Source organism: Athene cunicularia, assembly GCF_003259725.1.
Source record: "Athene cunicularia isolate RWA chromosome 2 unlocalized genomic scaffold, athCun1 chr2_part1, whole genome shotgun sequence".
Lineage (NCBI taxonomy): Eukaryota > Metazoa > Chordata > Aves > Strigiformes > Strigidae > Athene > Athene cunicularia.
Genome location: NW_020799095.1, coordinates 152,954,742 through 152,966,235, shown reverse-complemented (window position 1 = coordinate 152,966,235; position 11,494 = coordinate 152,954,742). Strand labels below are relative to the sequence as shown.

Genomic DNA, 11,494 nt, shown 5'->3' with positions numbered 1-11,494 from the left:
GGGGGGGGGTGGGCACCTAAGACCTGACACCAGGGATGGAAGAGGCTGGTGGACCCAAGGGGCCAAGGGGATGGGGACCATCCTCACTCTTTGCTCTCATGGGCATTGGGTTGGGGGACGGGGTCGGTGAGGCGCATCTCGAACTCGTTGCAGCGGAGCGGCACCTCGCGGTAGTGGCAGATGAGGCTGTAGAGGCTGTCGAAGACCAGGTTATCCGTCAGGTAGAACTTGGTGGCCCCGGCCTCCTGCCGCGAGTGGATCCGGCAGTGCTGCACCCGGCTGGATCTCCTGCCACGGTGGTGGGGGAAAGCCAGGGGTGAGTTAATTAGCCAGGGGTGAGTTAATTAGCCAGGGGTGAGTTAATTCAGGTCCACGTCCCCACCCTCCCACGCTCAGGGATCTGCCTGCCACAAAAAAAAGTGGCGTTTCCCCTTCCCAAAGCCATTCCAGTCACCAAACCAGGGATCGGCTGGAGGACCAGCCCCTGGTGGGATGCCCAGACCAGCTCCAGGAGGGTGGGATCCTGCCTCCCCCCCAGGGCTCCTACCAGAAGGAGAGGGTGTAGTCGCCCACGAAGGTCTCGCTCTCGCGCACCAGGAAGGTGCCATCCTTGCCGCCCGTCTCGGTGCAGTACTCGTGCAGCAGCTTCTCGGCGATCTGTCGCCCATCGCGGCCTCCTCCCAGCTTCCCGTGGAACCACTTCTCCGTGAAGTGCAGCTCGTTGTTGTTGAACTCCTGTAAATTCACTCTCAAAATTGGGGTGTCGCCACCCTCTCGCCCTCCCCACAGAGTCCTTCCTAAACCCCCCTGCCCTGTGGACACATCCTGCCCTTCACCCACCTCCTTCTGCTCCACCTCCTCCTCATCTTCATTGAACTGGTAGCGGGAGGTCTCCTCTGAGTAGTAGATCTTGTTGCTCGTCAGGACAAAATAATGGGGGCTCCAGGTCTGGGAGGGAGGAAGAACATCACCGGGGGCGGGAAGGATGATGACATGGAGGGACGGGGCTTTGAGACTCCTGTTTCTGCCCCTTCCTGCCCCCCCCAGTGGGGGAGCCTATGTCCCATGCCCAACCCAAACCCCAGTCCTCATCCCCATCTGACAGACCCCACTCGGCCCCTGGCTGCCAGCAGCAGGGACACCCTTACGTGGTCAATGGGGTCTTCAAGGTAGAGGATTCCATTCTTGATGGAGTTGCTGATGTCATTCTCTGAGTAACTGGCGGTTGAGACCTCCTCATACAGGTTCCCTTCGACCAGCTTTTTGTGCTGGGGACAGCCCAGGGAGGGGAGGTCAGCAGTGGGCATGGTGTCCCCATCACACTGAGCTCCCAGCCCTCAGGTTGTGCTCAGGCTTCCACAGGGTCCCTTTCCACCACCCCCTGTTCCCGTGGACCATCTCTTGCAGTAGGGTATCGGAGAGATGTCCTACTTGTGCACAGAGGGATATCACTCTCGAATCCCAAGATCTGGGACAACTGTCATCCCTCCCAGCCCAACGTGGTCCTTGTCCCTCCTGCAAAGAGGGACTCTGGGGTCGTGCCCATTCCGCACCTTGATTAGGATTTTCTTTTTGAGCTGGGTGGGTGAGGGCAACTCATCGGCGTTGATGTCCACTGGCTTGGTGAGCAGCATGTCCCCAAAGACCTTCTTGAAGTGGGAGGCCATGTTCCTCTGCTGGACGATGCTGCAGTGGTCTTCAATGGAGAGGATGATGGGGAACCTGGAGGAAGCAGGTGGGAATGGTGGTCTGGGATGAAGGCGAAGGAAAGGTTGCCTGCCTGGCCCAGAACTGGGGTGTCACTGGGGGGCTGGGTCTTACTCGGAGGTGACAAATGCATGTTCCTTGATGGTGTGCAGCACATCCAGGAACTTGATCTTGGAGGTGAGCGTGTGGCCATGGTAGATGATGGGGAGATCGTCGGGGCCATCCCAGCAGTCCACTGAGGGGGGAGACACCTTGGTTAACACATGCTGGCACACTGGGGAGCATGTTTTTGAGCCCTCAAAGGACATGGAAGACCCCCCCACCCCAGTGCTGTGGGATGGGTGCAGGGGACGTTCTGTCTGACACAACATGAGGTGCTGGGGGGGGCTCAGCATCTCTGTGGAGTGCTGTGGGGACTCACACTCGATGCAGCGGCAGCCCATGCGCAGGCAGCGGGCGTACGCCTCCAGGGAGGACTCGCTGGAGAACTGGTCCCCTGTCAGGTACCTGCAGAGGAGAAAGAGAGACCATCAGCAGCTGGGACTGCCCTGTATGGGGTGATGGGATGCTCACGGAGGTCCCCAAGGAGAGCCCACCCTGTCCTTACGTGTTGTGGGAGGAGGAGATCCAGTACTGGGAAAGGGGGTGGTTCATCTCCTCAGGCACCACACGCTCATACTTGGCGTCCATCACCATGTTCTCCTTGGAGAAGAGGTACGTGAGGAACTGAGGGGGAAGCAGAGAGGTCAGAGCCTGATCGGGCCATGGAGACACCCCCGGGTGGCTTCTGTGTGGGGCCACCCACCTCATCCAGTTGGAAGGAGGGCTCTGCTGCCTCGCTGGAGCCTTCCTTGAGGTAGGTGCACATGTAGTCCCGCACCATGCCCACGTCGCTGGCCCAGGGTTCCTGGGGTGCAAATGTGGCCATTGTTACGGGGGGAACCAGGCTGAGGCATCCCATGGGGATCCCCTAGATTGAGGCTGAGAGGGATCCGCAGGGGTCTCTAAGAGCACCCACCTTCTGGTCGTGCAGCAGGAACTTTTGGAAGTCGTAGAGGGAGACTTGGCACAGCTCGGGGCGGTCCACGTTCCTGGGACACAGAGCAGCCATCAGTGAGGACCGGGAGCAGGAGTTGGGGTAGACCCCATGGAGGAGTCAAGGCCAGCAGCGTCCACCTGCAGCTCAGGCTCCCTCTGGCCCCCACTCCTGCCCCACTCCTGCCAGCTGCAGCAGCTGGTAAGGGGCTTGGGGAAAGCACAGACCATGGGGGTGCAAGAGGAACCTCGAGCTGCTGGGTGCTGCTAGAGCGAACACTCCAGTGTCACCCTGGGACTGGCGGACAGACAGCCAGAGGGTGCAGCATTGCCCAAGGATACAGGGAGGAGGGCAGGGGATGTCCCCACACCCCTGGCACCCATCCCTACTCACACTCCTGCTCCCATCCCCATGCCCACCCCTGCTCATCCTTGCTCCCATCCCCTCTCCCACCCCTGCTCCCATCCCACTCCCATCCTCGCTCCCATCCCTTTTTGTCCCTGCTCCCATTCTTGCTTCCATCTCTACTCACATCTTTGCTCCTATCCCTACTTCCATCCCTGCTCCCATCCCTGCTCATCCCGACTCCCATTCCCACTCTTATCCCTGCTCATCCCTGCTCCCATCCCCTCTCCCATCCTGCTTTCATCCCCTCTCCTATCCCTGCTCCCATCCCCACTCCCATTCCTGCTCATCCCTGCTCCTATTCCTGTTCCCATCCCCTCTCCCATACTGCTTTCATCCCCTCTCCCATCCCCATTCCCATTCCTGCTCATCACCACTCCCATCCCTGCTCTCATCACCTCTCCCATCCCCACTCCCATTCTCATCCCCTCTCCCATCCTGCTTTCATCCCCTCTCCTATCCCTACTCCCATCCCCACTCTCATTCCCGCTTCCATCCCCTCTCCCATCCTGCTTTCGTCCCCACTCACATCCCTGCTCCCCCCCCGATCATCCCTGTTCCCACTCCTGCTCCCATCCCCTCTCATCCCTGTTCCCATCCCCTCTCCCATACCCACTCATTCCGGTTCCCATTCCCTCTCCCACCCCTCGGAGGCCTGGCGGGGCTGGGAGCCGCGGGGCTCCGGGAACTCACCGCAAGGGGAAGGAGAGCTCCAGCTGCTCGATGACCTGCAGGACAAAGGAGGGGACCAGGCTTAGCTGGTGGGGGATGCACCCCACTGGACGGGGAGGGGGCTGCTTGGGAGGACAAGCCGTGGTTCTTACCGACTTCTGTGCATCAAACATCAGGTTTTTGTAGAACTGGATGAAGTGGGAGAAAGTCATCTCATTCCTGGCTTCCACCTCCTGTGGGAGAAAGTGCTGCATGAGAGTGGGGCCACCCAACCAGAGCTGTGACACCGGGGCCAGCTCCAGCCCGGTTGTGGGGCTCAGAGACCATCTCCCTGCATAGCTGGGGGGTGCCCGGGGGGTCCTTACCACGAGCTTGTCCCGCAGGAACCTCATGTTGGGGACGCGGTAGTTCACCTGGGGCAGCATGGCCTTCAGGTCCTTCACCGTGATGCTGCGGGAGGGGGAGCTGGTGTGAGGGCACTGGCCAGACCCCGCAGAGGATGGATAACCCCTGGATGGCTCCTGACACCACGTCTCTCACACCAAATCCTGGTGCCAGCGTGGTCTCTGGTGTGGGGTTCCCACCCTACTGGACTGTGGACCCCCGCAGTGGCACAGGACCCCTAATTATATGGGGTCTGGCATGAGTGTGAGCAGAGGGCTGGGGAGAGGGACCATGTCCCGGAACCAATTGGGTGCTCTAAGCCATCATCCTTTCTGGAGATGATGCCCATCTCTACAATCATTTCACAGAATCCCAGAATCATCTGGGTTTGAAAAGCCCTTGCAGCCCCTCCAGTCCAACCATGACCCTCCCCCTGACCGTTCCCAACTCCCCCAGACCCCTCAGCGCTGGCTCAGCCCGACTCTTCAACCCCCTCCAGGGATCCCGGGGACTCCCCCCTGCCCTGGGCAGCCCATTCCAACGCCCAACAGCCCCTTCTGCACAGAAATCCTTCCTCAGAGCCAGCCTGACCCTGCCCTGGGCAGCTTGAGGCCATTCCCTCGGGGCCTGGCGCTGGCTCCTTGGCTCCAGAGACTCATCCCCCCTCTCTGCCCCCTCCTGGCAGGGAGTTGCCGAGGGCCAGGAGGTCTCCCCTCAGCCTCCTCTGCTCCAGACTGAGTGAATTTTAAGTCCAAATTCCCTTGATTTGGGGTTTTTCCCTGTCTTGGGGAAATGTTTAGGTTCCAGCCCCTCCTGACTCTGGTGGAAATGCAGTAGCAGATGGGAGGGCATCGGAGTCCCCATGGTCCTTCCAGCAGCGAGGAGGGACCCACACTCAAGTCTCTGATTTTCGGTGCCTTTAAACAGCCCAAATAACCCGGTAGTACCTTGCCCCCCAAACCTCGCCCCCAGCCTGGCTCAATCTCCAGAACTGGGGTGCAACTGTGGGGGATATGACCCTGTCCAGTCGAACCCACTGGCCACTTCCCAGCACGGGGTTGTGCCGGTGCTCACCTGCCTTCCCGCGACCGGTCCATCCCATCAAACTGTTTGCGCAGCCACCTGGGAGGAAAGGGATGGACAGCTGATGCTCAGCCCTAGGGGGGGGAATAAACCCAGGGTGGGGTTGTCCCCCAGACCCCCAGACGGGGAGCGGGAAATGGGACCTGCTGGTCCTTCCCCACCTCTCAATCTGCAGCGGGGTCTGGGCTTTCTGGGTGTCCGCCACCAGCCAGTTGAGGCCCGTTATCCACAGGTTGATGTCCTCCTCACAGAAAGCTGGAGAAGAAAGAGGAAGGTGGCGAGGTTGGGATGGGGTAGATGGGATGCTGGGGAGGAGGTGAGCACCCAAGGGTGGTTGGGGGGACCAGGGAGGGAGCCCACAGACCGGCCACGCTGAGCGTCCTCAGCCTGAAATCCATCCCATAGAGGATGATGAAGCACATGGTGAAGTCCAGCTTGCGAGCATCCTCAGGGTAGCGCTCGAAGTCCCTTGAGTTCTTCCCCAGGCGGATTTCCTTGATCTCCCGTATGTCGACTGCGGGGAGAGAGGAACATGGAACTGTCCCTTGTCACCCTGTCACCACAGACCCATGTGCAGGGCTCGGGGGAGGCTGCAGGAGGCGCCAGGGCACCAAGTGTCCTCTGGGGATCCTTGTCCCCGAGGTGGAGCATCCCCATGGTGCTGCCGCCGGGTGTGGGGTGGTATTGTGGGTGCTGTGGCCACGTGTCCTCTGGGGATCTGTGTCCCCAGGACAGGGTGTCCCTGCAGCACTGCCTCCAGCCGTGTGATGGCACCCCACTCCTGTGTGTCCTCTCCAGGGACTCGTGTCCCCAGGATGTGGACACAACTGCCCACTGGTTTCCCAGCTTTGTGGGTGCCACGTGTCCTCCAGGCTCAGCCTGCCCCATCCCAACCAACGCATCCCCAGCCACCTCTCCCCTGCCTTCTCCTCCCCAAGACAGACCCTGCTGCGGGATAGGCTGAGCTCATCTTTTAATTGAAGACATCTGCCCAAAGGTGGCAATTTGGAGCCCCGGCAGGCCGGACCACAGGGTGTTTCTTTCCTGCTGTGCTGCTCTCTCATTATCTCGCTATATAAAGCCCCGCCAGCGGCGGGAGGGCTGGGTTTCCGGACCACGGTCTTCCTCACCACCACGCCACTGACGGAGATTTCCAACCCCTGGTTTTGCCGAGTGGACACGTCCCACCCAGAGCAGAATAATAATATGATGATATTAGTAATAACACCCAAAGTTGTTTTCGATACCACAAGCATCACCCCCCTGGGCAGCTTTGCACTCTGGGGCTGAGCCACCAGCACCGGAAAGTTTTTTATGACCGAGGGTGGCCAGACCACCACACCGGGGTATTGTCCTGCTGAGGAAATGGATCATTTCCCGGAGAATTTCCAGCCCAGCTGCGTTTCCGATGCGGCAGTGGGGAAGGGTGCAGGCGTGCTGGTGCCTTGGTGGAAACCCTCAGCCTAAACCAAAGTGGGGAAAGAAAAGCCGAATGCAAAGAAGAATAAGATGGGGTAGAAATTGGGCTGATTAAGCAAGAAAAGAGGTGCAGAGTAGTTTTTCTTAGTGGAAAAACTCCAGAAAACACTGGAGGGTTTATCCAGCCTTCTCTTGCTGGATGACCACAAGACAGATTTCACGGATTGGTGTGGGATTTCAGCACAAGTAATACCCAGGAGGTCTGCACCCCTGCACCTGCTGCCTTCTGGGACTAGATCTCAAGAAATTAAACCTTGTTGCTGTCTCCAGGCAGCCCCCATGGCTTGGAACAAACCCTCTTTGGTACAAGCAGGCAGATATTTGGGGGTAAAGATGGGTTTATAGGTTAAAAACCAGCCACTCATCCTCAAACCTGCCCATCCGCAGGGGGCCAGAGAGGGCAAGAAGCCAGCGGCTACCAGGGCTGCACCAACAAGTCGCAATGTAGCCACCCCCCCAATTCAACGCCTCCAGAATCCAGCCTCAGAGCCGATGTCTGGGTGCTGCCAATAATCACAGAATCGTGGAATGGTTTGGGGTGGGACGGACCTTTAAAGGTCATCCAGTCCAACCCCCCTGCCCCGGCAGGGACATCTTCAACCAGGTCAGGTTGCTCAGAGCCCTGTCCAACCTGGCCTTGAACCCTTCCAGGGATGGGGCATCGACCACCTCTCTGGGCAACCTGGTCTGGTGTTTCACCACCCTCATGGTAAAAAATTTCTTCCTTGTATCTGATCTAAATCTGCGGTGTTTAGTTTTAAAACTGTTATCCCTTGTGCTGTCACTACAGGCCCTGCTAAAAGTCTCTCTCTGCTTTTCTCACACACCTGTTTTAAATATTGAAAGGCGGCTCTAAGGTCTCCCCGGAGCCTTCTCTTCCCCAGCTGAACCCCCCAACTCTCTCAGCCTTTCCCCCCAGCAGAGCTGCTCCAGCCCTCGGACCATTCCCGTGTCCCTCCTCCGGCCCCGCTCCAGCAGCTCCGTGTCTGTCCTGTGCTGGGGACCCCAGAGCTGGACGCGGGGCTCCGGGGGGTCTCACCAGAGGGGAGCAGAGGGGGAGAATCCCCTCCCTCGACCTGCTGGCCACGCTGCTTGGGACACAGCCCAGCTTACAGTTGGCTGTCTGGGCTGTGAGCGCACATTGCCGGGTCACGTCCCATTTTTCACCCACCAGTACCCCCAAGTCCTTCTCCACGGGGCAAATAGCCCGACCCTGCAAAGAGCTGGGGGAAGAGGGAGTGGTGCGGGGCTGCACAATGCAATGCTGCTAGCGGCTTCCTGGAAACCACATCTGCAGCGGATTTGCAGCGATCATGTCAGAACTATGTCTCCAAACTCCTCCCTGCATTGTCTCAGGGGTCCTGGGCGATTAAAACACTCTGGAAGTCGGTTCCAGCTGTGAAAATCCCTTTTCTCTTCTAAGGCAAAGCGATCAGCGTGGTGCAAAGATTTTAAATGGTGGGATGATGATGTAGGACCAGGTTCTGCCCGGTGGCTTTTAGGGATGCTTGAGAGCCTGAGTGTTTTCTTAATGCATTCGGAGAAAAGCAAAGCAAAGCAGCTGGAGGGAATGGTTGTGCTGGGAAATCCCTCTGGCCTTGGCAGTGATGCGGTGACATGAGCCATGGCCCCTCGTGTTTGCCTCGGCTGCCCCTTCTTGCAGGACACGTGGCAGCTCAGACCCTCCTGTACAGGGGTGACTGGGAGTTTGCATCCCCCAGGGCTCCCCGTGGTGTTGTGAAGCTGATTTAAAACCTGAAATAAAACATTTCCTCCCGGTCCAGTGGTGTTTAACCTCATCTGGATTTTATCCTCCTCAAACGGTCCTATTTTTAATTATCTGCCCGGAGGTGTGATCCCAATTAGCCATCATTGTGGCAAACCACCCCTCTGAAATGCTCTTAGGTTTGCCAAGCTGCCTTGACCCCTCTTTCTTTTAATTTCTTGCAAAGATCCCTTCTGAGCTGTTTTCTGCTAGATTTCATCCTTGCCTCGGGGACCAGGGTCTACTGAGGGTGATGAGCTGGAAACCCTCCCGGATGAGGTTAATTTTGGAGGCAACGCTACAGGGCGACCCCATCGGCATGGACACGAGTCCATTGGCTGCTTAACGAAGCGTGTAATTAGCCAGCATGGTGCTGGGTGTCTAGGGGAGAGCTGGGATCTGCGTCCTGGCCCTGCCAGTCCGTAACAGAGACATCAGCACTGTGGGTCGTCTCCGCTAATCCCTCTGCAAGCGGGGTGCCTGGTTGAAGGGGGGATTTAAAATGGCCCTGGCAGGCGTGAGGTCGGGCACGGGGTGGGAATGAGACCCCAGGGATGAATACGAGATCCCGGCGCTTCCATAAGATCACGGCAAGCGGGGGGATGTGCGAGCGTGGAGCAGGGCTGGACCAGGGGGGTGAGGATGCTCCAGCCCAGCACCAAGACAGGGATTGCTCCTACTCTGGGGGCTGGGGAAAGTGAACGGTGGGATTGGATGGCAGGATTATACCATTTCTAGAGGGATTTTCCTTTATTTTCCCCACTTTTGGATGACCTTAGAAGACACCCACTCACTCCCATGGAGAGTTTTGGGCTGTTGCATGGGAGAAGCCAGATCCCAAGGCGGGGAAACTGAGGCAGGGCATCAGGAATGACCCGAGACCCTGATCCGGTGGCACACGGTGCTCCCCAAAAAACCCCAAGGAGATGGAAATGCATTAATTTCATGAGCAGAGAACAAGCTCTTTCCCATGAGGACCAAACCACCTCTCTAAAAATGGGTGCCCTTCCTCGCCTCGCCCATCCCTCCTCTTCCTCCTCCCACAAACCTTCTCCTGCACCCAGCAGGTCCGGACAAGCAAGGATCCTGCTCGTGCCAAGGCTCATCTCTGGGTGACACCTTCTTTCCCAGCTCCAAGCCTCGCCGTAGCTGGCAGTCCAGCTCGGGATTGGCCCCTCCAAGTGGGAGCTGAACCCTCCTGGGGATTTTGCTCTGTCTTGTGCAAAATTAGCAGTGGACGGTGATTTTGGGAGGGATAATTGGTAATTTTTAAGGAGACCCTCCAAACCCTCTCAGGGAAAAGGCACCTGTCATCCCCCAAAACCTCCAGGGTGGGCTTTGCCATCGTCCAGCTGAGATGATACCCCAAAACAAGATAATTCCTCCCCACATGGGGATGTGGGATGAGGTGATGGTACAGCTCCACGTCACCCCAACTCCATGTTTTCATCCATTGGCTCTTTTTAGCTCAATTTAAGAGGCAGTACAAGCTTTGAGGTAATGAACAAAAAGATATCAAGCACCAAGACATGGAGCCCCACCAATGCCCCAACAGCCTACTAGCCACCAGCGAATCCACAAATAAAGGTTATTTTTATGGATGCTCCAATGGGAGCATCTCCTGTGCTGGACACCAGTGTCACCAGTCCAAACTTTGCATTGATGTCATTGATGCGTGTGGGGCAGAGCCCAGCTAGCCAAGTCCTCTCTGGGCAACCTTGGGGCCACCACCATGCTCTGCCTCATGCTGCTGCCTCTCCCAGAAGCCTGAGCACTCCAGTTTTGGGGTTAAAAGCACCGTGAGCGGGCAAGGTGGTGGCCAGTTCTCTTACCTCCTTGCCCGGGAGGGTAGAACACCCCAGGGATGAAATGGCAGCAGCTTGAGCCCCCCAGCAAGTTACGGACCATGTGAGCTGGGATGGAGGAGGCGAGGGTTGCTCAGCCCAGCAGCTCCTGTGTTTATATCTCTGGGCATCCTACCATGGCCAGGAACCAACCCCACCACCGTAGGACATCCCGGCACGGCTGGGGACCCCACTGTGTCCGGGCACCCCACTATGGCCAGAGACCCCACTGTGGTAGGGCATCCAAATATGGCCAGGACCCCATTATGGCCAGGCTACCCACCACCGTCAGTCATCCCATTGCGGTCGGGCACCCCACTTTGGCCAAGTACCCCACTGCCAGGCACCCCATCATGGCTGGGCACCCCACGGCCAGACACCCTACCAGAGCAGGGCACCCCACCACAGCCAGGAACCCCACGGCCAGTCACCCCACCATAGGAGGACATCCCCCATGGCAGGGCACCCCACTGCCAGTCACCCCACCACGGCTGGGCACCTCATGTTCAGTCACCCCACCACAGAAGGACATCCCCCATGGCCAAGCATCCCACGGCCAGTCACCCCACGGCTGGGCACCCCACGGCCAGGCACCCCACCACAGGAGGACATCCCCCATGGCCAAGCACCCCACTGCCAGTCACCCCACCACGGCAGGGCACCCCACGGCCAGGCACCCCACCACGGCAGGGCACCCCGCCAGCACATTCCCAGCCCACACCGATACTCACTGTCCCCTTCCACCTTCTCGGGCGTCCGGCTCCAGATGATCTGCCGGGTCTCCAGCTTCACCTGGAAGGTCCTTCGCTCCGGCCTCTGCGACTTCTTCTGATAGAACAGGGTGAGGACGGTGCCCATCTCCAGGCAGCGGAGGACCCTGCCCATGTCCCCTGCCTCCATCCTCCCGTCCTCCAGAAAGCCATTGACGCTGCTGAGCCTGGCCGCGGACATCTTCACTGCGCGGCCATCGCCCGGCGGAGCCGCAGAGCCGGCGTTGGCTCATGCAGAAGAAGACGAACCGAAAAAACGAAACCTCCCCGGGGATTTTCTCCGCTCGGCCCGGGCGGGGGTTTCCTCTAGGGCCGCCGTCCCCTCCGGCGCAGCGCGGGCAGGGCGCGG

The 11,494-nt window shown here is 58.8% G+C and overlaps 1 protein-coding gene across 2 annotated transcripts in view; it reads right to left on the bottom strand.

Moving 5' to 3' along the window:
• The window catches only part of LOC113477170 (1-phosphatidylinositol 4,5-bisphosphate phosphodiesterase gamma-1-like), an 18,482-nt gene extending 6,994 nt beyond the window's left edge, over positions 1-11,488 (bottom strand). For both annotated transcript variants that reach the window (XM_026843330.1, XM_026843331.1), the window contains exons 1-17: positions 11,107-11,488; positions 5,652-5,801; positions 5,449-5,542; positions 5,279-5,326; positions 4,186-4,270; positions 3,973-4,053; positions 3,842-3,876; positions 2,726-2,798; positions 2,513-2,614; positions 2,315-2,433; positions 2,129-2,214; positions 1,822-1,942; positions 1,554-1,722; positions 1,149-1,268; positions 841-948; positions 548-735; positions 88-288 (exon numbers count right to left, since the gene is read on the bottom strand). In XM_026843330.1, coding sequence (XP_026699131.1) covers positions 88-288; positions 548-735; positions 841-948; positions 1,149-1,268; positions 1,554-1,722; positions 1,822-1,942; positions 2,129-2,214; positions 2,315-2,433; positions 2,513-2,614; positions 2,726-2,798; positions 3,842-3,876; positions 3,973-4,053; positions 4,186-4,270; positions 5,279-5,326; positions 5,449-5,542; positions 5,652-5,801; positions 11,107-11,326 — 2,000 coding nt within the window. In that variant the 5' untranslated portion in view covers positions 11,327-11,488. The remainder of the gene's footprint in view (positions 1-87; positions 289-547; positions 736-840; positions 949-1,148; positions 1,269-1,553; positions 1,723-1,821; positions 1,943-2,128; positions 2,215-2,314; positions 2,434-2,512; positions 2,615-2,725; positions 2,799-3,841; positions 3,877-3,972; positions 4,054-4,185; positions 4,271-5,278; positions 5,327-5,448; positions 5,543-5,651; positions 5,802-11,106) is intronic.
• Positions 11,489-11,494: the final 6 nt, after the last annotated feature.